This window comes from Cryptococcus neoformans, chromosome 3, assembly GCF_000149385.1.
Source record: "Cryptococcus neoformans var. neoformans B-3501A chromosome 3, whole genome shotgun sequence".
NCBI classification, from domain to species: Eukaryota; Fungi; Basidiomycota; class Tremellomycetes; order Tremellales; family Cryptococcaceae; genus Cryptococcus; species Cryptococcus deneoformans.
Window position 1 is genome coordinate 295,826 of NC_009179.1, and position 24,506 is coordinate 320,331.

Sequence of the window (24,506 nt, forward strand, 5' to 3'; positions counted from 1 at the left end):
GCAGAACTGTCTCCATCCTTATTAATATTGCGTCCAATTAATACTAACGAAGATCGGAAGAAAAGCTCGCAATCCTTGATAAATATTGTCCTGGGTATCCCGACTGCACCATTATCGGCTCCCGAAGCGAAGGAACATTTGGCATTCTTCGGGCTGCAAACTCAGCCAATCAGGCCGTTTATGCTCATCACGAAATCAGATTATCGTTCGCTGCGACTGATTACAGCAGACTTTCTTCGTATCTGCCCGACGGATTTGGCCGAAGACATGGCGTGATAACGACAAGAGCTAAGATGGGGATTTTTTAGATGCATGCATTCATCCTTCATCTCTGCATTTAAATAGAATCCAACTATTCCATTCTTTTGGATCTGCTTCACGTAATCTTCTATCTCTCATCCTCTTGTGAACAAGCTCATCAACACTCGCAATGACCGTCACCGTCGCCCCTCGCCGAAAGATCTTGGGTATCGGGTATCCTCGCTTTGCCATTCCCGAATGGAAAGAGCTCGCGGAAAAGTATGATATTCACTATTTCATCCCAGACGAGCGCAAGCAAGTCATGCGAGAGATTAAGAGGCTCTGTGACGAACAGGGGCCTTTTGATGCTGCTTATGTCGTATGTTCCTCGTGACCGGACTTCTTGAATGTCGTGTTGTTGACTCATGGCATCTTATAGCTCTTCGGAACTGCCGCTTACTCTCCATTCCATCCCGACTTGCTCGGTCCCCTCTTTGAGAAGCCTGGGTACTGTGGTCTCTTTGCTCAAGGCGGTGCAGGTAAATAGATGTCTTTCCAAAACTTGGTATGACGACATGACTGACATCTTGCAAAAGGCTACGACGATGTCGACTACCCGTGGCTGGCTGCCAACGGATGCTACCTCTCCAATACCCCCAATGCTGTCACAGAAGCTACCGCAGATATGGGCATCCTACTCGTGCTCGCTGCCGTCAGAGGTCTCTACGAAGCTGAAGTTAGCGTCAGGGCTGGTCAATGGAGGAAAGGCATTGAGTTGACAGATGACCCCACCGAAATGACTATTGGTTTTATTGGATTGGGTGAGCGTCCTAATGAAACCAGTCGAAGTTTCGTGACTGACTTGAAGTAGGTGCTATTGGTAAGAGCATGGCCAAGAAGACCAAGCCTTGGAATATGAAGATTCTCTATCACAACCGAAAGCCTTTGCCCAAAGAAGGTGCGCGTATACACAGTATGTCCGACAAGAACTAACATTCTTTAAGAGGAAGAGACGCTCGGAGCTACCTTTGTCTCTTTGGATGAACTCCTCGCTCAATCTGATGTCATCTCCCTCAACTGTCCTCTCACCCCCGAGACACGAGGCATCCTCTCAGACAAAGAGTTTGAGAAGATGAAGGATGGGGTATACATCGTCAACACTGCCCGAGTAAATTAAATCCTGCCATTCGAAGCAAGCTTTCAGACACTAATACTGACTATCGCGGTAGGGAGCTGTAATTGATGAACCAGCCCTTATTCGAGCTCTCAAGTCTGGCAAGGTCCGACGAGCAGGTCTTGATGTTCTTACCAACGAGCCCTGTGCCGACTCACCCCTATACAGCATGAAAAACGTCACCTTACAACCACATCTTGGAGCATTCACAAAGGGGACCATGTTGAGAGGGGAGCGGGAGGTATTTGCCAATGTAAAGCAGTAGTGAGTCTCGCCTCGGACTTTGCGTGGTGTGGCACATCGCATAACGCTGACCCCATAAATATAGTATGGAAATTGGGCTACCTGTCAACCCTGTCAACACCCCTGCTAAAGTTGAGAAAAAGTAGAGATATGGGCCGAGTTCATTAGTCAAGTAGCATTTCATATCTAGAGGTATTTTTTGTAAAGGGTCATTAGATGTACTACATTTCATTCAGCGCCTCACTCCATCCTTAACTTTGAACACCGATCTTCACCGCGAGAAAAGCCGAAGTTAATGAAAACGTGTTCCTTAGATCAATGCTACTTCGTTCTTCTGACAATGAGCCGGCGAGCGCCCGGTTTTCAGTCCAAGTTGGCCACGGCGGTTCATTACTACTGTTCACTGCAGTGATGTGTAGGCGCCTCAACCTCCGGGCTCAAGCTTGATTCGATCAATCGCCAGCATGCGCAAATGACGATCTGGCTGATCCGAACAAATTCCCGCCCATGTCCAAAAGGTGCATTATGATCCTTCTTACATACATTGGATACCGCAGAAGAGTGGCTATAATAGTATCGTGATAGAAATTGACGACGATGAATAGATACTTGGTGCGGAGAATTGATTCCGCCCCCCATCCGGCTACTTGCCCACTAGTTGCAACCGGAGGGACATCCGTTCGCTCAAACGACCGACCAACATACTGACAGACGGATGATTTACAAGCCTTCATATCTTCACATGGATACTTTTTCCTCGTTAACTTTTCCAGTCTCCTGAAAGACTTTGATAATTTTCACCAGAATGCCCCACATCGCACTCACAAGACCGCGACCTACTGTCTGGCAGATCGCACTTACCTCACCACCAGACAACCGTCTCGTCCCTGCCCTCCTATCCGAGCTTTCTGATGCTCTAGATGCTGTAGAGATTGAATGGAGACAAGCTGGTGGAGGAGATATGGATCCGAAGAAGAGGGAAGGCTATGCAGGGAAGGGGGCGGGTGCTTTGGTGTTTACAAGTGGATTGCCAAAATTCTTCAGTAATGGGCTGGACTTTGAAGGTTCGCTTAAGATCAACAACTTTTTCGAAGGTGAGTGCATAAAGAGCTAGGCAAAATGTTGGGATATTAACGATTAAGAATACATGTAGAGGTTTATGACCCGGTAATGTGGCGTTTACTTACCTTTCCATTACTAACGGTAGCTGCCATTAATGGACATGGTACGTACTGGAATTTAAAGTGGTTCGCTAGGATACCCATATATTGACGACTTGATTTATCAAAGCGTTCGCGGGAGGTATGGTCTTAGCCCTTTGCTGTGACTATCGTATCATCACATCTGGAAAAGGTTTCATGTGCATGAATGAGGTAAAGTCCTTCTCATTCGATTAATATCTGTAAACCCTATAAAATTGATTAATGATTCTGTAAACACTAGATCACTTTTGGCTCCCCGCTGCCAAATTCATTTAGCGCCCTCCTTGCAAATCGTATCCCCGACCCTCAGCATCTCCGAGACACTTTGCTCGCCCGCCGATGGACTCAGCCCGAGCTTCTCAAGATAGGTCTGGTAGACAAGGTCGTTGAGCAAGATAAAGTTATTGAGCAAGCCGTTGAACTGGGGGAGAAGGAAGGGATTCGGGTGGCTCCTGGTAGTTGGGGTCTTATCAAGGTTCGTCTGTTTTGATCTAATCATGTCATAAGTATACTTGAGAGTGAAACTGATTTGATGAGTAGGAAGGGGTGTTTCGTCCGATCCTGGAATCTTCGCAGTCCTACCGGCCCGTCGCCAGACCTCCAGATGCTGAGAAGGCATTCTGGAACCGGGTGGGTAAGGGCAAGGGCAAGGCAAAATTGTAAAACGCGCGATTTATTGACACGACTTTGTTTCTCAAACCAGACTGTAGGATATGTTTTTTACTTTGTGGTGAAAAATGCATGGACCCAATTGAAGAATTTGTTTTTGATCTCTGGCTGGTAAGAAGATCCGAATCTAAGCAGTGTAGTGCTCTCTCTGTGTGAGCATCCAAATGAGACCCGTCCCTGCAAAGTGAAGTTGTCAGTCATGTCTTATGCTGTCCAAACATCTAACTAACATCCAACAATGAGAGGCCCAATCGAAGCTCGATTGGGCTTTACAGACTTGAACACGAGCAGTTCTGTTGTAAAGTGGAAGGTCGCAAGAGCATAAGTACCGATACCAAGGTTGTACACACTACTCGCAAAAGTATCAGTCCTGTTTAATACATACACCAAGTGACAGAAGTAAATAGCTTACAGAGGATCGTTAATGTTATAAGAAGCCATTCCTCGAATCAAGCTGGCGAGTAAAGTCCAAGCACCAAAGATTCGTCCAGCAAGGAAAGTCACTTTGATCGCGGATACCCAACAAAGATGTTCCTCATCAGTCTCGAGGCTCGTCTCACCCTCCGAAAAGCGAACTCACTCTCTTCAGCCTTCCCGGCATAGACTTCTTTGCTCTGCCAGATGACAAAGTAGTTTTGAACGGCGTTATAAGTGCCGGCCACGGAGGTCAGGAGTAGCCAATAAGGGAGGATACCGGCTGTTGCAGATGGGAGGACTATACATAGATATGTCAATAGCTGTACTCTTACCAGCGGTCAGGATACGCAAGCACTATACGCACAGGATGACATAGTTATTTCGAGTATCTGTTAACAAAGTTGGGATAAAGAACGCACAGTTGAAGAATGTCCATGCGGAAATAGGTCTTTCGGCGGACTGACCGTAATTATAATTGCTGCTTTTCGCCGTGTATCCAATTAATTATTGTTCTTCATTCCTCATTCCTCCGTCCACTTTTATTTTTTTCGTAATTGACATCACGCCACGACTGGCATTTCCCCAGGGGCAACGGGCACAGATTATCCATCGATACCGAACGAAAAGCTTGCAGAAAGAAAAAGAGCAAAAAAGGCACGACCCGGAGCGACAAATCCCAACTTTGCGCTGAACACACCACTTCTGTCCCCTCTCTTGTGGTGCTAGACCCATCGTCCCAAAAAAAAGTCATGGATATCATCCAAAATGGTGAAAGCAGTAAATCACCACACGCGCAAGGTATTAATGGAGATCTTACCAAGGCGGATGGAGATGTAGAGATGATGGATGGGGAGAATGGTGTTGGCGTTGAGCTTGGGAGACCAGAGATGAAAAATGGAGATGAGAGGAAGAGAGGGACAGCGAGACTTATCATGCCTCATTGGGACGGTAAGCGCATTCGTATCTTTTTAATCTCACAAGGCCTCTGGGTTTAATGATTCCTGTATGATATTAGTTGCACCTGTTAAACCAATCCACTCATCTCAAGATCTCATATCTCTACTCCACCTTGATACCCTATATAACACCTATGTCCGGCCTTTTGCCGACCTACCGGGAGACGAAAGCCAACCAGGAGCAGGAGCAGGAGCCGATGGTAATGATACACTCCAAAGAGGGAAGAAGAAGGGAGCAAGTATGCCAGGAAGGAAGAAGATGGAAAAGGGGTATCAGCATCTGATTGAAGATTGTATTGGTGAGTGATATCTAAACAACCTGACAACCACACGTTGGGGAAGGACAGGCGAAATGTACTTATGGAATGTTCGTAGACCCAACACCGCTTGGATACAAGAATGACAACCCTTCATTGTTACCACTACTAAACGATGTACTTTACCCGTCTGCACCTCCTCCCACCTTATCACAAGAGCCAATAGAAGCTCTTCCAAAGGAAGCGTTTGCGATTGCAAAGTTAGAACCGGGGACTGTGCAGGATGGGGTAAGTACTGCTTTCTTTCCTTCGTTGGCATTCTTAAATATCTGACCGATTGGATGTAGTACGCCGGTGGTCAAAAAGCCGGTGTCAGGGAAGCAGAAGAAAAGCGAAGAGTACGTCAAAATATTATAAAAACCCGTTTCTGTCATTCTTCTTTGGCTAACCTTTTCTTGTCTCAAACCTCCAACCTCAAACAGAGAAAACGAGCGGCACGCACAACTACAGCCGATATCATCTCACCTATCAACGCTACTTTCCCCGGTCACAGCCAAGGACGCTCCTCCACACCTGGTACACCCCTCTTACCTGTCCCTCCACCTACTCGCGGTTTCCCTCCAGGGGCCAATACCGCACGTCGGGGCACTGCTCCTCCGGGTCAAGGCGGAAGCGGGGGCGGAAGTGGCATTCAAGGTGTTCATCCTTTTGCTCGACATGGTCCAGCTACGGGTGCTGGTCCAGGTGGTAGACCATTCACACAGAGCTCGAAACAACGTCCGGCGAGTATGGAAGTCCAAGGAAGCGGGGGTGGGAGGAAAGGACTGCCTAATCGGTCGGCAAGCCCGATGCCTTTATCCGCTGTAGCAAGCCCTGGAGGTCCCGGTGGTGGGGGGGGCAAGGGAGGCGGGACATTGCCATCGGCGTCGGTCTCGGCTTCGAAGTCGGGGCAGAGACAGTTCCCGCCAAATAGGAATAAAAGACCGGGTAGCGCGGATGTGCAGTCGGCACAGATGAAGAAATCAAAGGGAGGGAGTAGGTCGGCGAGTCCCATGCCCGGCGCGGGTGTAGGCCAAGGTCAGTTGAGGAGATAGAAGGTGGGTGGAGCGGAGTAGAGAGTTGAGATACAGGATATTGGGAGATTGTTGTATTGCATTATACTTAATTCGCATCTAGGTCTTGATGAACTATCATATCATGCCAGAAATGGAAAGATGAAGTCACCCGTGAAAAACATCAAGAAGCTCCAAGCCTGTGGAATCGGTCCATGATCGAAAACTTTGCAGCATTAGAGTATTGGTATAATCTTCTTTCATATCATGCTAACAATGTTATACTAGCCTTCAACAGTTGCCCCTCTTTTTTTTGCTTTCTGTTGGTCTATTAATAGTGACCAGACTGGTCGAGAGCCTGCTCAGCCTGAGCCTTCGCGTGCCTTTTAGCCTCCTCTCGGTCCCAGCCGTCAAGACCTATTTTCCATCGAGTCACCGTCAGTATCCAAGCCAAGCTCCTCAAGGAAAAAAAGGTCAAAAGAGTTTATGGGGACATACCCTTGGTCTCGAAAAGCTTGTCAACCTCGGCAGCGGCGAAACCGGCCAGCATCTGCTTGGCCAAAGCGTGCTGCAAGGGGTATCGTGTCGTCAGTAACGCTGTCCAGCAGTTGAATGTGTGATTTTTAAAAAGGAGGGTGGAACGTACAGAAGGAGGCTTGCCGTTCCTGGCAACGTGGTTTTCATAAGCCTTCATAGCCTCAAAACCGGCAGCACCGCTGATAACGCATTCAATCAGTCACTGATCTCCACAACAAGCGGGCAGATCCCCGACAGAGATAACAACGTGGATCGTGGACGTACCCGATGAGCTCGTGAGAGAGCTTGGCCTTGTGGGCTTGGTTGTTAGGATCGAGGTTGCTATTTCAAGTTGTTAGTTTGTATAATAATAGAATTACTTTTGTGAAAAACACAAGAACGTACTAGACCTCGTCTCGGCCGGAAGGGTCGTTGTTAAAGAAGTCAAAGAGGCCTGTATGGATGTCAATAGATCCCCAAGCAGCAGAGAGCAGACGACACGCACCCATTGAGATAGATGTGTTTGGTGTTAGGTCGTTAAGAAGCGTAACAGGTCGTTGTTGCTGAAGAAGAAGACAAAGAAAGGGGAAAAGGTGGGCTTTATATAGGGGAGACCGGGGACTCGAGGGTGTGCCATGCATAGCCTTAGCCTCCCTCGCGTGGCAGCAGGCCGTTACTGATTGCTGATTAAACGTGATCAAAATAACCATGGCGTGTCACCCCTGATTCGGAGATCCTTTGTTCGGTTTGTATTACTCAGCCCGTGTGGCCTGTGTCCAGACTGCTGCATGGTGATATGGTGACCGGGTGCACGCGTTGAAGACGTGAGACGAAGAGAGGTGTGGTTACCCAGCTCTTCTACGGCTCACCATTCTCTTCTCTATAGACCATACAAACACTCGGATTCTCTGACGGGCTCCAGAAGGTTGAGGGGGGAATTCGGGGTCGTCTCTAGTGTATGAGCACAGGAGGGAACGATCCTGCGCACGAATACAGAAATAGAACAAGTGGAGGCAGCCAACGGCGCCTCGCTGCTGATCGGGTCAACGATGACGCAACTTACCCCGGCGTCGCGAGATTGCCGGAGCGCAGAATGCTGTTCACGCCGTCAAGCCTGGATTTCCGACACTTCCAACGTCCAACAGCTGGGATGCTGAAGGCTGGATTGGAGACAACGGACAAGGAAGTTGGGCAGATAGTCCAGCTGCATTGTAAGCAGCCAGTTGGTAAGTCCATCCACCAAAGAATTATACGCCGACGCTGTAGACATCAACTTGCATTATGCAGTCATAGAGTAAATGCAATATAATACAACAGTAGATCATAAATGCCCGATTGCAGCATCGGAAAAGAGGATGGACCAGCCGCATGCCGCTCTCCTACCAGTCAGTCATACACGCTAAACTTTATGCTACTCCAATGAAGTTGGGCAGATAGTCCAGCTGCATTGTAAGCAGCCAGTTGGTAAGTCCATCCACCAAAGAATTATACGCCGACGCTGTAGACATCAACTTGCATTATGCAGTCATAGAGTAAATGCAATATAATACAACAGTAGATCATAAATGCCCGATTGCAGCATCGGAAAAGAGGATGGACCAGCCGCATGCCGCTCTCCTACCAGTCAGTCATACACGCTAAACTTTATGCTACTCTCGCACACGATCTAAGCTTTCTTGGTCGCCTGATCCTTCGGTATTTGGCTTTTGATTTCTGGTGATAGTCGTTACCACACTCGGGTAATGCCGGGGTTTCGGGGCACGATGGGGTAAATGCATCTCCAACATGGCTGGATAGGGCGCATATCTCAACCTCTCTTCATATTCTACAAAAAAATCAGCACTTACACTCAACATTTCAGAGGTGAGAGAGAAGGAGAAGGGGAAGGAGTTTATCGATTCGACCAACGTACCATTTCGAAGCCGATGATGTGGCATCCCAGTCTGAGCCGCGAGCTCATGGAGAACACTACGGACATACGCTGACATCCTGAGAGCATTGGCGGGTCCGGCGGGGTGGAATTCGGGACGACGACGCACGATTGTGCATTGGCCGTTTGCAGCTTGGCGGGCTGTCATTTCCAGCTGCGTAGGGTACAAAGTATAAGTTTTTCAGAGCTAGATCAAGGGGGAGGAATTGGGACGGTGGAAGTGAAGGCGGGGATGATGGAAGGGATGGGAGGGATGCTCACTACTTACCATGAGCATGGAGTCGCAAGCAGCTGGACGCTTCTTGCGGCTTTTGGGACCTCGAGTTTCTCCCGATTGATCAGGTTGATCATTCGGAAGAGTGTCACTAGCTTCGACAACTGCGGACTCGTTCGACTCGTTGGCTGTATTTCCTTCTTGGAGATGACACGATCCTTCATCCATCCTCATACAAGAGCCTGAACATTTGAACATGATCCTGTAGACGTACCCTGCTGGGTTATTTCGAAGTGCCATGGCATCGACAGAGACAAGTATGTGGCGGCACCGAATATCGGTGGGAATGAGCCCTGGCGGATCGAGCCAGATGATCCGAAAGTAACACGACATGCGAGCACGGGAGAGAACATTATAATCGTGCGGCTGTTGAATGTGTCAGTAAAAAGTCAAAAAATTGCAGCACGCCATAAATAGTCTGAAGAACGCACCAAACCATCAAAGAATCTGGGTATATCTTCTACATTGATCACCTGCGAAAAATAATCTGGCCCTTCAATCTTCTTCTGCCTTGTGGGTTTTACGAACCCATTGTTCATCGTCGCGTCGAGTTTTGCACTTTGGAGCCCATTGAGGGCCTCCAAATTCAGATCTGCCTTTGCATCAGCCGGAGTACCGACAATGTAATCACAAGAGGCGATAAGATCCCATAGCGCCTGTCTTTCGGCAGCTCGATGTGGATTCAAGGGGAGTCCCACCCAAGTACCAGTCGGTGTTATGTGAATTTGTGGTTCAAGTGATTCTGTTGTTGTTGTTTCTGCTGCTGCTGCTGCTGCTGCTGTTCCTGCTGTCGGTTCGCCCCCTTGCTCATCGATACCATCAGAGGGTAAGGATTGATTATGAATTTGAGCTTCATGAAGTGTCAGAGCATGAGATATAGCGTCAATCTGCGTTGTTTGAGCTGTATGAATTTCCGGAGGAGAGGTGGTAGTCGTAGTCATGCTAGTGAGAGTAGAGCCCATATGTCCTATTGTCACTGGAGGAGCAGTGTGTGCTGACTTGTACACATGAGGTGGCCTTCCTCGTCGTTTTGGAGGATCTTTGGGCATGGCGATCAGTGATAATGATGGTGCGGAGTGGACTTGGAAAGTGGAGGGAATAGCAAAAGAATAGATGATTTTGCTGAGGATTATTTCACGCCAGGTGCAAGGCCGCACCGGACTTTCATCTCCGGGTCGCGGGGGACTTGGTGGATGATGGTCTCGCCTTTTTTTTTTGGGCCAAGTTGTTTCTTCTTTTTTTTGCCGTCGGTTATTTGGCTCCTTGAAAGCTCCATTTACAACTTTTTCACGATCTCTACGAAGAACCAGAACCACAAAATGTCCTGCGGAGATAACGATACCCAAGAACAGGAGCAGCTCATGCCTCGTGAGTATCTGTTTATTTTCTACTTGATTGGAGAAAGTTTAACTCGTTGGTAGGCCGGAGGCAAGTTCGTCGTGTAGACAAATCCATCTGCCAAAAATGCCGTCAAACAAAGAGCATGTACATTATTCGCAATGTCACGTTCTGCAAGTACGTCCTCTTTTTGCCATACCACAATTTATTTCGCTTAACATATGGCATTTGTGACAAAAAGGACATGCTTTGAAGCAGCAGTCTTTTCACGATTCACCAAATCTCTCCACCCTCCACTCAAATCTCCCACGTCCTCCAGAAGCGCCGCTTCGTCCGGCTATCGCCCGCCCGCCCAATCTGGGTCGGCATTGATCGCTCTCTCTACCGGATGTGGATCTACGACGCTTTTGGATCTGTTATTGACTAGGCGGTATATCGGGAAAGGTGATGATCGGGTGGTTGATAAGACAAAGGGGGAGAAGGAACCTGTATGGCGAAAGGGGTGGGTATGTTATGTTGATTTCTCGAGTGTGGTTGGTGAGATTGAACGTCAAGGTGAAGGTCAAGGTCAACGGGAAGGATCCAGGATGGAGGAGGTGAAGAAGTGGGTGGAAGGGAGGGAGAATGGGTTGGGATGGGTGGGTCTTAGGGCGGAGGACGTTTTTGATAGAGGGCTGAGAAATCGGTTAAGGCTTTTGGCTGGGCTGCCTATTCGGGACGACAAGCAAGAGGTAGCGGCGCAATGGGCTGTGGATCTCAAGGACCATGCACTCCCTCTTTCCTCTCCGTCCTCCTCCTCGTCCCCATCACCAACACCTCTCACCCATCTCCGTAACCTCCTCAGCTCTCTCCCTCCCTCTTCCCGCCCACAGCTCCTCTCCCACATCCTCTCTTCCCTGTTAACCACCGTCGCCCACACCTTGCCTCATATCTCCCATGTGCTTATGGGGGAAACGTCGACAAGGCAGGCAGAGAGGTTGATCAGCGGTACAGCATTGGGCAGGGGGTGGCAACTCCCTCTTGAATTGGCAGCTGTCCGTGCCGAACCGGCTTTATCTTCTCTCGAGCACCTCATCACCTCTGCGGAAGCAGAAGCGGAAGGAGAAAATAAAGAGAATATTGGGTTTACATGGCTGAAACCGATGTCGGATTTGACGGCAAAAGAAGCAGCCATCTATTGCCATCTCCGCTCCCTTTCTTCATTCACATACAATGCTCGGCACTGGGATTCTGCAGGTCCACCCCCTGCGGCTGGGAAGACGAAAGGAGGGGTGAAGAGTTTGGAGATGTTGACGGAGAATTTTATCGCGGGACTGGGAGCTAGCCATCCCGCGACGGTATCGACTATCAATAGAACAGGAGCGAAATTGGTCTTTCCTGGCAAGGAGGAGGATAGGCCTTATTGTCCTGTTTGCCAAATGTAAGTGATATCAGCCGGGGAAGTTGGGGGTGGGGGGACAGAAGAAGAACAAGCTGCTGATTTATGTCTATAGGCCTGTGGATCCCTCGGCGCTAGAATGGAAGTCCCGTACAGCGTTGACTTTTTTGTCGACTAAAACGGAACCCACGGCGATCAGCAAGCAACAACAGCCTCAGCATGGCGAGACCGAGGCGCTTGCGCCATTGTTATGTTATTCATGTTTGACAACATTGACTCCTCCGACGGTTGTATCCAAGGCAAAGGCAAAGGCCCAAACGGCGGGTTTGACTGTGAATGGTGACGAGCCTGTATTGTTACCTGTTTGGGTGAATGAAGGTGTGAAGAGACGCCAGATGGGGAGGAGGGAGATGAAGGATGAGATCAAAGAGTTTTTGATAGAAGAGTAGCAGATGTGTTTGCATGGATCTACCTGCATAAAAGTAATTTTATAATCCTTTTTCCTTCAACTTTCTCTCCACGATCTTCTCCACAATCCCCTCTATTCTCTCCACACTTCCCAAAACATACTTGCCCACACAATCCACTTCGATATTGACCGTATCCCCTTCTTTCTTGTCTGTCAACGTCAACTTTGCTTGACTATGCGCGATGAGCATGATACCAAAAGACCGTTGGGCGTCGTTGACGTGGGTGATGGTGAGTGACGCACCGTCGATGGTGATGTACCCCTTTTCGATGATGAATGGGAGAAGCGTGGTGGTGGCGGGGAGTTGGAAAGTGTACCGGATAGAGTCACCATCGGGGATTTTCGAGATGATGGTCGCTGTACCGTCTACATGGCCCTATACTCCCCCGCGTTCTGTTCAGCTGTTCCATTCCCATTGAAAGTAAAAGGAATGGGTTACTCACCTGAACCATATGCCCACCAAACCTCGTATGCCCAGCCATCGCCCTCTCACAATTAACCTTGTCACCCACTTTTACTTGCCCCAAATTCGTGCGCCTCAGCGTCTCGGGTGCGAGCCCAACCTGGAAAGAATCAGAGTCGAACTCAGTGACGGTAAGGCAGGCGCCATTGACACAGATGGAATCGCCGATATGACAGTCTGTAAGAATGGGCGCAGAGGAGGAGAGAGTAAGTGTGAAGCCGGAGGTGGAGGTGGAAGGGGAGATGGCGGAGATGGTAGATGTATGTTCTATCTGCGGAGGAGATGAGCATTTACGTGAATAATATGAGAGTGATATGGGCTTACGAGACCTGTAAACATGTTGTATAGGCGATAGTGAAAGAGTAGTGAAATCGACAGCGAGTTCGTCTATAAAGCAAGAAGCTGAGGACGAAGCCGACGGCGGAGACGGATGGATGATTGGAATGAGCCGGGAAAGCTTATGTAACACGGAGATTCTCAATAACTCCACCCGCTAACAAACATACCTGTATTTTAATTAAGCCCCCACGTAATCAGGGTAATCGACAATTGCTCTCGGTTCAAGCACATCTATGGCATCTTTCGTCTTTTTCTCCATCTCTCCCGTCTACGAAATGGCGTACCCAACGCGTACACGGGTATCCACCCCGTCCATCCAAAACTCCTACACAAACCGGACTTCTTATACCTCGACACGCCCAGCTCCATCTCCGGCCCCAGTGCCAGTCCTCTCCCATCAAGCAGCCGTATACCAACATCCTCAGACATACCCTCCCGGACCATGTCCCTTCTTCCTCCCTCCACCAGGCCAAAAGACAACTGACCCATCGCTGTCTACTCAACCCACTACCCAAGCGCTTTACACGACTTATCCGTCAAGGTTGAGGACCGGAGTGACCGGGCTGATACAACCTGAGCGCGTATCGGGCGGGCCAAAGGAGAGGAAAGCGTTCTTGGCAGAGTTGGATAGGGAGATGCCTTTTGGCGGGGGCGTCAGTACGCCAGGATATGGTAGATTTTCAGGCAGTGGAACGAGCACCCCGCGATTCGACTCGCCCGCTCCCTTTCCCTCCTCTAGACGCATGACGGCCGCTTCAGCAGCAACTGGGGCAGGACTCGGATCAAGTAGAAGGGGAAGGGTGGTGAACTATGCCGAAAAGGCGTCAGATGATGAAGATTTTTCGGAAGAGGAGGATGATTTTGGGGAAGCGGCTTCTGATCCGGATGATGTAGATTACGGTTCACGGCGAAGGCGCGCTGCCGGAGGAGGGAGTCGGAAGGAAAGCGCGGCGCCGTTAGTTGTGGGTGGGCTTGAACATCAAGCGGCCATGAGGGCGGGGAAATTGAGACGGAAAATGGAGGAATTGGATAGGGGATGGACGTGGTTGGGCGATAGGACCCCTGGAGATAGGGTGAGGAGCCAGGTTGCAGGTGTGACCAAGCATGTTTACAAGTGCGTCCCTTTTCTCCCAGGAGAAATACTCAGGAATCGTGGTTGACAAGAACCTGTTTTTCTTTTTCTCTTTTCAACAGGTCAGAAGATGAATTGCAAAAAGAAGCCGAACGGCCCGAGATGCTTATCCCCATAACCATCGATTTTGACGTCCAATCTACCCATCCCGATCAACAAGGACTGAAAATCCGAGATCGTTTCCTATGGAATCTGAACGAACCGTTCATCACTCCTTACCAATTCTCAATCATCTTTTGCGAAGATATCGGGATCCCAATCTCGCCTTATGCGCAAAGAATCCAAGATTTAATTGAAAAACAGATTGAGGAGAATCAGAATGCGGCGGAAATTGATGTAACGAATGAAGAGGTGACGGAGAATGATGTAGTCTGGAGTGATGAAGAGGTTGAGGGAGTCATGGATGATGCAGTTGAAAATGGAGATGGGATAAAAGGTGGAGATGATGAATCCAAGGAACGACAAGTGGAAGAGGAGCAAGAGCAAGAACAAGGGCAAGATGAGAAAGAGGACAAGGAGAGATCGAGAAAGAGGAAGAGGGAGAGGGAAGAAAAAGACGACAAGGAGCGAAATTGGGCAGAGCCCGATTGCCGTATCATCGTCAACGTGAGTTTACTTCTCATCATATCTTCCACTACCTCAATGGAAGAACTAAAACATGCCATCAGCTTGACGTCCAAATCTACTCTTACCTCCTGCGCGACCGCATCGAATGGGACCTTTCTTCTCCCCTTCCACCATCCCTTTTCGCCAAACATTACTGCACCGAACTCGGCCTCACCGGCGAAGCCATCCCTGCCATCACATGTGCCATCACCGAAGAACTCTTGAAACATAAACGTGACGCGCTCGATCTCGACCTTTTTGCAGCTACACACCCTGTCGAACAAGCCAAGTGGGAAAAGGGAACAGCACAGCCGAGGGTGAATGTGAACCAAAAAGGGGGAGCGAAAGCGTTGGTAGGTGTTTGGAGGGATTGGTGGGAGCGAGAAGAGTTTGGGCCGGTTTTGGTAGAGTTGACGATGGAGGAGATGGAGAAGAGGGATATGGAGAGAACGAGGGAGGTAAGGAGGAATAATAGAGCTGGAGCGCCTTTGAAGAGAAGAAGGTGAAAAAGTAAAGTAGGCATTAAAGTGTTTAATTTTTTGGTTTCGCTTTGGGTCTCTGAATACACATGTCGTTCCCTTATTACTCTTCCTTTTTTTGCTTGCGTCGTATCGCCCGAATCGTGATGTTTTTTCCCCCCCAAACAGTCAGTTCCTTTGTCCATTATATATCGGTAGCCACTTTATCAACCAAGTTAGCTTCTGATCATTGTAAATGATTGGATCGTAGACTACAATTGAAAAGTAGCGAATGTCTTCCTGCCTGAATGTTGGACAAATCAACTGTGGTCGTACTGGGAAGCAAAGACATCATCACGCAAATTGGTGGACGGCCCATTGAAAGCAGGACATAGAGATAAGAGAAGCGGTAGGTATGGGTCCTTTTTATTTATCCAGAGATAGAGAGGTATATATACGATAAATAGGAGTAGAGCGGCAGAAGAAAGTAATAGTACCATCGAAGGGGAAGACGAAGACCGACGGAGGGCGGACGATGATGAATGTTGATGGATGATGAATGAACAGCGCGAACTTGCGGCGATGTCCGAGCTGCGGCCGCCGAGCGCCGAGGCCCCTTTAATGATGATTAAGCGAATTAATAAAAAATGACGTAATGACGTCATACCTAGGCTACGTCCGTCGGCTCCATGGCTCCATCATCCTCCATAAAAGGATCCTTTTCAGATCGCTATATAAGCTTGATATTCCTCAATCCCCTGTCTTCTCAACGTTATCACAACCCGTACTGTAATACAAACCCACACAACACGCAACCATGTTCCTCTCCGCGAAGCGCACATTTAAACTTCTTCTCCACACTCCCATCATTCCCCCTACCCCCGGCCCGCAAGCGATTGAACTCGCCACCATCCCCTCCACTTCTGCCAAGTTCTCCACCGCTGCACCTCCTCGACTTCGAACCCGAACAATCTCCAACTTGAGCGTGCGCGGTTACGATCCTTCCTCATCATATTATCGATCCGTCGGTATACAGAAGAGGGGATATGCAGAGAACAAGAGGGAAGAGGAAGCGTACCCCGAAGAGGCTGAAGGAACGGAAGCTGGGGTGAGTGTTTTGTCCCAAGTGAAAGAGCCATAAACATATACTGAGTGATTCGTGTTATGTAGCCGAGCGATGTGTCTCATTCTAATGCCGCGTTCAACAAAGATGCCAATCCAGAAACAGCCGCCAAAGGAGTTGAGCAAGAGGTAAGATTCTTCCTTGAATAAATCGTGTAGTCAAAACTGACATGATTTGAATGTTCCAGACTGGAAAAGACTACACTCGCAAATCTCCTGCCAACCCCGAAGAGTCAAGACCCGCCGGAAAGCAAGGCGAAAAGGGTAGTGAATCGCCTCTGAACACCTCTAGTCACCCCGAGGGTCGATAAGACGATCTCGATTTGCTGTACGATTAGGCAGGCCAAGGTGTAATCATATTAAAAGATATTAGAGATCTCTGTAGCAATCCATAAATTATAATCAATCTGCATTTTAATCATAGCATGCATTAGACCGGCATAAGGTCAAAAGATACAAACGAACAGTCCAGCGAGTTTTACACCTCCAAACCATCCATCTCATCCTCTTTACCCCCCTTGAAATCCAACTTCCTCCTCTTCCTATCCCCTCCATCCTCCATCCCTCTAACCTCACCCTTCACCTTTTCTCTCAACCCCTTGATATCCACTTCCTCCCCCTCATTCGCCCACTGCAAAACCAAATGTCGTCCTAACAAATGCGTATGCTTGAGCGCCTCCATCGCTCGCGCGGCTTCCGTGTGGGTGGTAAACTCCAAAAACGCAAAACCTCTTGTGGACTGGGCACCGGTCGAGGTGGGGACAGCTTTTCGGGGGAGACGAAGGGACTTGAGTTGGCCGTATGCCGAGAAAAGCTCACGGACGTCCTTCTTGGTAGCTTCGAACGGTAAGTTCTTGACGAGCACCTTGGTACTTTTCGTCTTGCCACCTTCAGCGTCACCACCCTTTTTCGTCTCCCGATCATCCTCTGCACCTCGTTGAGCAAACTTAACTTCTAAACTCTTCCCATCAATTTCAAATCCTTCCAAAGCCTTGAGCGCCTTAGTCGCTGCTTCCTTGGTCTTAAAACCGACAAACCCATAACCCATTGAGAGCTTTTCCCCAGGTCGTTTGGGATCTGGCTTCATCTGTACACGCGCGAAAGAGAAACCGGGAATATGAGAGAGTACAGTCTGGAGATGAGGGGTGGTTGTGGTAAAGTTGAGACCCTTGAGGAAAAGAGTTGAACCAGCTTCGTCCGTGGGGTCAGGCTGTTCCGGAAGGGATTCCACCTTTTCAGCAAGGGCTTTGGCTTCTTCTTCTCTCTTTTGTTCCGTGCTTATGGGTCCAACGCCAGGAGCGGTTTCAGATTTGAACATGCCGACAGGACCTTTTTCGAGATAGAGCACTGCGTTTCCCAGACGGCGGTATGCGAGCGCTTTGAAAGCTCTGCCAGCGTCCATATGATTCTCAAACTCGACCACACCCAAAGTACCGGCAGGCGGCAAGAGTACCCGCGTAAGTTTACCGTGCGGGGCAAAAAGGTCGGTCAAGCTTTGAATAGAAGTGCCGTAAGGAATGTTTTTCACGAGGATGGTCGTTTGAGAACGGGGGACACGGGGTTGGAGGGATTCAAGCACGATACCGGCCTCTTCAAAGTATTTCTTGGTTTCTTCAATCACGGTGGTTTCGGCAAGAGCGAGTTTTACGGCAGAGTTGCCAGAGTCGGCGTTCAGAAGCTCGGATTTGGAGATACCCATCCGGTCGGCAACAGAGGCGGCAACGGCGTCACTCTAAAATCAAGTCTGTCAAAAATAATCCATGTAACAACAAGAGGACACTCACGTTCATGTACAACGAAGCCCAGTTGACACCCTTGGCACTCTCTTGTTTCCTCTTCGCATCCACTTTGCTTTTGACTTCGCCTCTTCCCTCGTCCCTCTTGCCCAGCACTTTACCATCTACCACCCCGCTTCCTGCGGCAGCACCTTCCTGTCCCGGCTTTGCCCTTCCAGGCAAGACATGCAACAGCCTACCTTGAAAAATCGTTTTATCCAAAGCTTTATACGCCGCAAGTGCGTCTTCGGCGTTGTGGAACTGAAGGAAGGCTGTACCGAGCGGTTCACCAGTCGTTTGAGAGACGGGGAGGTGACACTCGTCTATACGCCCATAAGTCGAGAAATGTGATGAGAGAGATTCGGAGGTTGTAATAAATGCGAGATTTCGTACGAAAAGACGGCTGGTGGAGAGGATGAGTTGTTCATCTGCGGATAGCTGAGGAGTCTAATTTTTAATCGTCAGGTTATTCTAAAAATGCAAGAAGACAATAGCTGTAACTTACAGATGGTTCGCCTTCAAGAGCAGCCTGACGTCGTCGAAGCCATGCAGCATCGTCATCGTCTGCCTCAGCTTCCTCTGGCTCTTCCGACTTCTCCTTTCCTTTTACGCTCTTCTCCTTCTTGGTACCCTCGGCAGTAGAGGTAGACGCTTCAGGCGAAGCCATTGCCGGATCAACGCCCTTCATAACACTCATAAACTCCTGAAGTCTCTTGTTTGGCTCCTGCTTCTCTTGAACATTATCCCTGCCCTCCTTTGAACGCTTCTCTTTGCTCTTTTCGCCTCTATTTAGCTTATCCCCAGTCTTGAGTGGTTCATCCTTTACAAAGTCCACCTTGACTTTTCCACCACCAAACGCATACGTCCCATCAAACCATTCTTTAACTTTCTGGGCTTCTTCTGCGTCCTTGTAGCCAACAAAAGCAAATCGTCTCTTTGGAACAAGTTTTGTATCGGTAATTGTCGTTGATTTGAGGGTAGCAGGGGAGAGGAGGGTCTTCCGAAAGGTGTCAGGGTTGAGCGTCGAGGGAAGGTTAAGGAATATGAGGCGTGACCTGGTACATGTCAGTTTTAGTTACTGGCGGTCTGTAGAGCTTACATTTTTGTTATAATTGTATGGATAACTTGTCAACAACGACGAGCAACGAAGAGGCAAAGAAATCTTCCCACCTCCACCGACGGGGACCTCCGTTTTACTTCGATTCCCACGCCTGCTCATCGGAAGCAAATCACCACATATTACGTCAACTGGCTTTCGACTGGTCGAACATGTCGGCCCATTTACTGTCTCTTATCGCCGACGCCCCTCCACTTCCATTCTCGCCAAACGAGCGCCACGCTTCGGCACCTCATCTATACCTGCTTCATAACGCCGAAATCCCGTTTACTGTCTCTCGTCGCGGCAGGTTCGGTGTGTGTGGGAGCGATTTTCTTCAATTCGAGCAGCTTTGCCAAAAAGTTCTTTTACTCTATCCATCAATCAAAAATGCCGGGTGTTCGCGACATCAGGTGAGTGCACTATCCAACTAGCCAACAGCATCAGAGAGCATGAGATGGGCATTGGATGGAATGGGAATGGCAGGGAGAAGGATCGGCGTTCCAAGGAGGATGGAATAGAACTTAAGCAAGGATGAGAGAGAGGAAGGAGTGATGCTGCTCGAAAGAATCTAAAGACAAGGCTGACATATTGCTCTCCCCGCCTTATCGACACCCTTCAAATTATCCTACTATCAATTTTCAACGTTCAGTGCCGAGGCCTTCATCAAAGCCTACTCTTCCCACCTTAAGCGATCCGGCAAGCTCGAGATCCCCACATGGGTCGACATTGTTAAGACCGGTCCCCAAAAGGAGTTGGCTCCTTACGACCCTGACTGGTTCTACGTGAGGGCTGGTGAGTTTTAGACGGATAAGACTTGGAGGAATCATGGGATCAATCAATACTGATACAAAATTGTAGCTGCCGTCGCTCGACACATCTACCTCAGGAAGCACGTCGGTGTCGGTGCCCTTGCCAAGCTCCACGGTACCAAGAACCGACGAGGCACCCGACCTTCCCACCACCGTGACTCCTCCACTGGTGTTCAGAGGACCGTTGTCCAGTCTCTTGAGAAGATTGGTGTGCTTGAGGCTGCCCCTGACGGAGGCAGGAAGATCAGCCAGGACGGAATGTTCGTCCATTTTATATCAACTACATGTTGTAAGCATGTTATGCTGACGACTCATATAGGCGAGACCTCGACCGAATCGCCACTGCCGTTCTTGAGGCCGAGCGAGAGGAGGAGGAAGAGGAGGACGAGGAAGAGGAGGAGGAGGAGGAGGAGGCTGACGAGGAGTAAACGTTGGGATTATTCCTATGCTAGGGATTTTTGCAGCTCTCGTCTCTTTTTCTTTTCATTCTCACTCGGTCATGAGACATGTTACACAGCACACCCAAACGAACACAGCAAGGGCATTGTGGCACACTGGTATTTGGCAGATGGATGGATCAGACTTTACGGAAGTGTGAACGTGCGGATGCGATAATGAGACATTGACTGGTAGAGGACTGGAAGGTATATGCTGACAACATTTCGTAACTCGCTCTTACTTCCATCTTATCCAGTCAACGTTTCTTAAAAGATCCCTGCATACTGACGTTCACTAATCCCTTTGATGACTGACGAGATGTTGATGGTAAGAATAAGACATTTTAGCAGATCATTCTAGGTCGTTCTCAATATATGGGTGGACATCAGCAGGAATTTCAGGTGTTGAAAGCGATGTCTTGTCATAGACCACAGTTCTTCTGAGTACCAAACCGCCATGACTCGTCTTACAAATGATATTCCGGAGTTACCTCACGTACGAATGAATCAGCGGTCAGAGTGACTCTCGTGTCTGCTTCACCCTAACATACATCATGCTTGTTTTCAAGGCAATCAGTACAGTAATCAATTATAATCTCTTGATTTTAACCCTCTGCCCTGCTTCGAATAGATTAGACAAACTTTTTCCTCAAGCTGTCTTGCGCTTCTTATCCTTCCTGCTCTTTTCGTCATCTAACTTTTTTCTCTTACTAGCCGTATTAGATACGTCTTTCCCCTTCCCTTTCCCCTTTTTCTTCCCCCAATCATCCTCTTCATCATGCTCGTCCTCTTCATCAAACCCTAGACCCATATCGGCCTCGTTGACAACGATCCCCCCCAGCAATGCCTCATACTTCTCTGCCTCTGCATCCAAGTCTTCGCCTTCTCCTAGGGATTTCAACAGCGCTTCAAGTTCGTCTTTGTTCTTACGTGTCGCGGCTGACCTGATACGTTCAATGTCTTGTCGAACAACATGGCGCTGATCTTCTACTTCATGTACCGGAGAATGTAGTCGAGGTGACCCCGAGCGGGAGGGGGAGGGGATGGGGATTGGGGCAAAGTAATCTTCGTCCGTGGACTGCTCTTCCTCCTGTCCTTCGAGGTAACTTGTTGCTTGCACCGACCTCATGACGTGACCACTTCGCCAAGCATCCATATCTTCCTCATCGTCAAATATTCCCATCTTTTTGTACTCTTTTTTCCTCTTTTCGACCTCTGACGGGCTCAGGAAGATAGTTCCAAAAGAATCACCCCCATCTTTATCGAATAATAGGTCCAATTCCTCTTCCAGCTGATCATCGTCAATTCCTTCGCCAACAGGGGCTAACACCCCCGTCCCCGATTGATATTCGAGATAATTATTTAAAAGGAATTTAAGGTGGAGTAGAGAGTGGGGCACATGTTGTTGAGGGATTTCATTGGGCTTGATGCCAGCTCGAAGAAGGCACTCAACAGGGGACCAAACGCCCTTCTTAGACTCTATCCATAGTCCTAAATCAATTTGTCTAGGATCGCCCTTGATCCCAATAGATGAAAGGTATTCGGCTGTTATAATAGTCGGCATAGAGTGATTGTCAACCTGTCGATGCAACCATTGCCACATGAAAGCTTCGCAGGCCGGGCTGACCACATGGCCTGTTTCTAAGTACGTAGAATATCGGAATTTGATATACTCATCTCGCTCTCGGATTAGTATGCCAACATGAGCGTCATCAGACGCATCGGTTTGATTGTTTTGTCTCGCTGATGAATCTGCCAGTGAGAACGGCATACGAGACGAAGCGGTTCGAGGATCAGGGACTTTGATGAGAGGAGTAGGAGAAGCAGTATATATATTAGGTGGCGGAGAAGGACGGAGAAGTGGTGCAGGGTAAACACGCTGCAGCCGTCCTGTGGCGGAGGAACTGGAGCTGACAGACTGACCGCGAGAGGCAGGAATGGATTGGCGTGAGGTTGCTAGAGCAAGGGTTGTGGATCGATCATCCGTTTGGGGTGCAGGTTGATCTCTTTCCATTTCAAGCTCATTTATAGGGGATGCAATCGCACGCTGAACATCTCCGCTTTTCGAAGGAGAAGGCTCTATCAGAGTTGTAAACTGATCTTCGTTTACTTCTCCGTCCCGCGAGTTAGCACTCTCAACTGAGAGAGCCTGTACTGACAATGATTGCTCCCGTTGATTAGCGATGCCTTGAGGGTTCGGCGAGTGGGCATTGTCCGGTGTCTCAAGTGATCCAACAATGGGGTCTATGCGAACTCGAATAAGCGGCTCAAAAGTGTCAATTTCCTTTCGCGCTTGCTCTGCATACGCCTTGAACTTTTTAATAGCCGGGTTCGCTCTTCCTGCGCCGCGCCCTTGAGCAGGTGCCCGTAGATGAGGAGGTATATTATCCTTCGGATTGAGCAAAGTGGCATATGCCTCACACCGCAAAACAAACATTTTGCGCGCTAGATACACCTCATCGCTCAGCGGCATAATATCGCGCCTCGTCCTGAAACGGGCTTTGAGTATACGGCGCCAATTATCAGATAGGATCGGAAGAACGGCGACGGCCATGTCCATTTCTGGGATTCCTCTGCGATGATCACTGCCATAACCTGCTACACCATCCCCAATAACACCTTTAGGGGGAAGAGGAAGGAGAGGGAATGTTAGGCCAGCGTCTATGATAGAGGTTGACCAGGCAACCAAAAGGTTACGCATTTCCTTGAAACGCTCTTGAGCTACCCATTTCTGTTGGCCGTAAGGAGCTGCCAATTCTTCCATTAGGAGGGAGAAGGAAGGGACGATCTCTTTTTTCACAGCTTGAATGGCCCATAAAGTCAAAGCTATAGCCACATTCGGAGACGAACGAGCACCCCAAAGACAGACGCATTCTTGAAGTTGGTATAGATGGAAGGCCTGGGGAAGAATTTTCGCCCAATCCAGGTTTTCAAAGAATTGAAATTCCTCTTCTCCCCACTCACGGTGGGTCTTTCCTACCTGAGGCTTGGTCAGAAAAAGGGGGCCCCTTTCCGCATGAGGTGTATCCATGATGTTTCGAAGACGCTGCAGGATCTCAGAGGTGTACATGAGAGTGGCTTCAAGAGGTGTAGGGGTATTGCGTAAAAGCCGGGTGAAGCGGCGATAGAGTACGAGGAGGTAGCTCTCATGATCGATATGACCAAAACTTCCAACAGGGTATTTACTGACTCTTTCCTGTAGGTCCACATTATGTGAGCCGACCATTCGTAGATCAGGGTGAGAAACATACAGAAATTTGTGGAATGCTCAAAATGGGCAACCTTTCATCGCCTCTCGCAGACCCAGAGAATTCCCTTGTCTTCATACTTAACCCTTCCGATTTTAATCTATTGTTGATGACAATTAAAGCACTTTCATCCAGAGCCATCTTGATCGCTATCAAAACCCTGAATTTAGTCTTTGGGCCAGCCTTTCGATGTCCAAGCTTTTGCTGATAGTACATTCGCTCCGCTTCGAGAATACGGTCCAACCACTTTCTGCTAGTCGTACGAATACTCTCCCCTGAAAGCCCAAGGATGCCAGTACGAACATCTGGCATTCCTAGATAGAGATTTAAAAGGTCGTTGACGTGTTCCTGTATGCACATACAAAAATATTCGACAGTCAGTTACCGACCGTCATCGTTGGGAGCAGAAACTGACCTCGAACTTCGCTTCCCTCCAGTCACTCCATCTGGGATTCTTGGTTTCCCTAACATCATCGTCTACTTGAATTCCATGTTCGTTGAAGTCGACAAGAGCTCTGGCAGAGGTAGTGCTTTCATCGACAAGCCCGCACCGAGGACAAGCCCAGAAACCAGACGGATCCTGTTGCAGTAGAATTTTTGCGCCATGGGACTTAAGACATGCGGCGCAATGCCTTTCGTAGTTGCTCATATCTGGCGCATGGGGTTCCGAGTACTATATGTGGAGCATCTAGGGAATTCGAGTGTTGTCGAATTAGCTACTCGACAGAAACGAAAGAAACCACACAGACGAGCACAAGATGTAAACAAATACAGTTACGTAAATATATGACATCAAGGTGAAAGACGGCACTCGAAGAGGATGAGATGGATGGAAATGTCTAATATCTTCCCATCCTCCATATATTCCCACTTTTCAAGTAAACTTGAGGATATAGTCTACAT

At 48.8% G+C, this 24,506-nt stretch overlaps 13 protein-coding genes across 13 annotated transcripts; 7 read left to right on the forward strand and 6 right to left on the reverse strand.

The window, feature by feature from the left end:
- Positions 1-430: 430 nt before the first annotated feature.
- Positions 431-1,803, forward strand: CNBC0990 (hypothetical protein; the record flags this gene model as incomplete). The annotated part of the gene is made up of 7 exons (XM_771513.1): positions 431-619; positions 680-779; positions 837-1,061; positions 1,112-1,198; positions 1,245-1,408; positions 1,470-1,678; positions 1,743-1,803. 7 exons carry the CDS (start codon positions 431-433, stop codon positions 1,801-1,803), a joined length of 1,035 nt encoding a protein of 344 aa, XP_776606.1.
- A 659-nt stretch (positions 1,804-2,462) lies between these two features.
- CNBC1000 (hypothetical protein) lies at positions 2,463-3,522 on the forward strand (the record flags this gene model as incomplete). The annotated part of the gene is made up of 5 exons (XM_771514.1): positions 2,463-2,751; positions 2,811-2,882; positions 2,948-3,030; positions 3,101-3,334; positions 3,400-3,522. The coding sequence occupies 5 exons, from the start codon at positions 2,463-2,465 to the stop codon at positions 3,520-3,522; spliced, it is 801 nt and encodes a 266-aa protein (XP_776607.1).
- A 133-nt stretch (positions 3,523-3,655) lies between these two features.
- On the reverse strand, positions 3,656-4,319 carry CNBC1010 (hypothetical protein; the record flags this gene model as incomplete). The annotated part of the gene is made up of 5 exons (XM_771515.1): positions 3,656-3,705; positions 3,759-3,877; positions 3,941-4,031; positions 4,109-4,243; positions 4,310-4,319. 5 exons carry the CDS (start codon positions 4,317-4,319, stop codon positions 3,656-3,658), a joined length of 405 nt encoding a protein of 134 aa, XP_776608.1.
- A 375-nt stretch (positions 4,320-4,694) lies between these two features.
- On the forward strand, positions 4,695-6,252 carry CNBC1020 (hypothetical protein; the record flags this gene model as incomplete). Its single annotated transcript, XM_771516.1, has 5 exons — positions 4,695-4,893; positions 4,961-5,200; positions 5,277-5,446; positions 5,506-5,556; positions 5,641-6,252. 5 exons carry the CDS (start codon positions 4,695-4,697, stop codon positions 6,250-6,252), a joined length of 1,272 nt encoding a protein of 423 aa, XP_776609.1.
- Positions 6,253-6,541: 289 nt separating this feature from the next.
- Positions 6,542-7,235, reverse strand: CNBC1030 (hypothetical protein; the record flags this gene model as incomplete). The annotated part of the gene is made up of 6 exons (XM_771517.1): positions 6,542-6,627; positions 6,709-6,778; positions 6,857-6,926; positions 7,012-7,068; positions 7,132-7,180; positions 7,232-7,235. 6 exons carry the CDS (start codon positions 7,233-7,235, stop codon positions 6,542-6,544), a joined length of 336 nt encoding a protein of 111 aa, XP_776610.1.
- A 1,140-nt stretch (positions 7,236-8,375) lies between these two features.
- Positions 8,376-9,979, reverse strand: CNBC1040 (hypothetical protein; the record flags this gene model as incomplete). Its single annotated transcript, XM_771518.1, has 4 exons — positions 8,376-8,551; positions 8,639-8,810; positions 8,925-9,296; positions 9,362-9,979. 4 exons carry the CDS (start codon positions 9,977-9,979, stop codon positions 8,376-8,378), a joined length of 1,338 nt encoding a protein of 445 aa, XP_776611.1.
- A 510-nt stretch (positions 9,980-10,489) lies between these two features.
- CNBC1050 (hypothetical protein) lies at positions 10,490-12,095 on the forward strand (the record flags this gene model as incomplete). The annotated part of the gene is made up of 2 exons (XM_771519.1): positions 10,490-11,688; positions 11,762-12,095. 2 exons carry the CDS (start codon positions 10,490-10,492, stop codon positions 12,093-12,095), a joined length of 1,533 nt encoding a protein of 510 aa, XP_776612.1.
- Positions 12,096-12,134: 39 nt separating this feature from the next.
- On the reverse strand, positions 12,135-12,917 carry CNBC1060 (hypothetical protein; the record flags this gene model as incomplete). The annotated part of the gene is made up of 3 exons (XM_771520.1): positions 12,135-12,491; positions 12,559-12,849; positions 12,903-12,917. 3 exons carry the CDS (start codon positions 12,915-12,917, stop codon positions 12,135-12,137), a joined length of 663 nt encoding a protein of 220 aa, XP_776613.1.
- A 275-nt stretch (positions 12,918-13,192) lies between these two features.
- Positions 13,193-15,161, forward strand: CNBC1070 (hypothetical protein; the record flags this gene model as incomplete). The annotated part of the gene is made up of 3 exons (XM_771521.1): positions 13,193-14,031; positions 14,112-14,655; positions 14,718-15,161. 3 exons carry the CDS (start codon positions 13,193-13,195, stop codon positions 15,159-15,161), a joined length of 1,827 nt encoding a protein of 608 aa, XP_776614.1.
- Positions 15,162-15,930: 769 nt separating this feature from the next.
- On the forward strand, positions 15,931-16,546 carry CNBC1080 (hypothetical protein; the record flags this gene model as incomplete). The annotated part of the gene is made up of 3 exons (XM_771522.1): positions 15,931-16,221; positions 16,284-16,364; positions 16,424-16,546. The coding sequence occupies 3 exons, from the start codon at positions 15,931-15,933 to the stop codon at positions 16,544-16,546; spliced, it is 495 nt and encodes a 164-aa protein (XP_776615.1).
- Positions 16,547-16,713: 167 nt separating this feature from the next.
- On the reverse strand, positions 16,714-19,363 carry CNBC1090 (hypothetical protein; the record flags this gene model as incomplete). The annotated part of the gene is made up of 4 exons (XM_771523.1): positions 16,714-17,967; positions 18,020-18,457; positions 18,516-19,065; positions 19,296-19,363. 4 exons carry the CDS (start codon positions 19,361-19,363, stop codon positions 16,714-16,716), a joined length of 2,310 nt encoding a protein of 769 aa, XP_776616.1.
- A 133-nt stretch (positions 19,364-19,496) lies between these two features.
- On the forward strand, positions 19,497-20,346 carry CNBC1100 (40S ribosomal protein S19; the record flags this gene model as incomplete). The annotated part of the gene is made up of 4 exons (XM_771524.1): positions 19,497-19,519; positions 19,759-19,901; positions 19,968-20,178; positions 20,238-20,346. The coding sequence occupies 4 exons, from the start codon at positions 19,497-19,499 to the stop codon at positions 20,344-20,346; spliced, it is 486 nt and encodes a 161-aa protein (XP_776617.1).
- A 658-nt stretch (positions 20,347-21,004) lies between these two features.
- On the reverse strand, positions 21,005-24,252 carry CNBC1110 (hypothetical protein; the record flags this gene model as incomplete). Its single annotated transcript, XM_771525.1, has 3 exons — positions 21,005-23,551; positions 23,607-23,951; positions 24,019-24,252. 3 exons carry the CDS (start codon positions 24,250-24,252, stop codon positions 21,005-21,007), a joined length of 3,126 nt encoding a protein of 1,041 aa, XP_776618.1.
- Between the last annotated feature and the right edge of the window lie 254 nt (positions 24,253-24,506).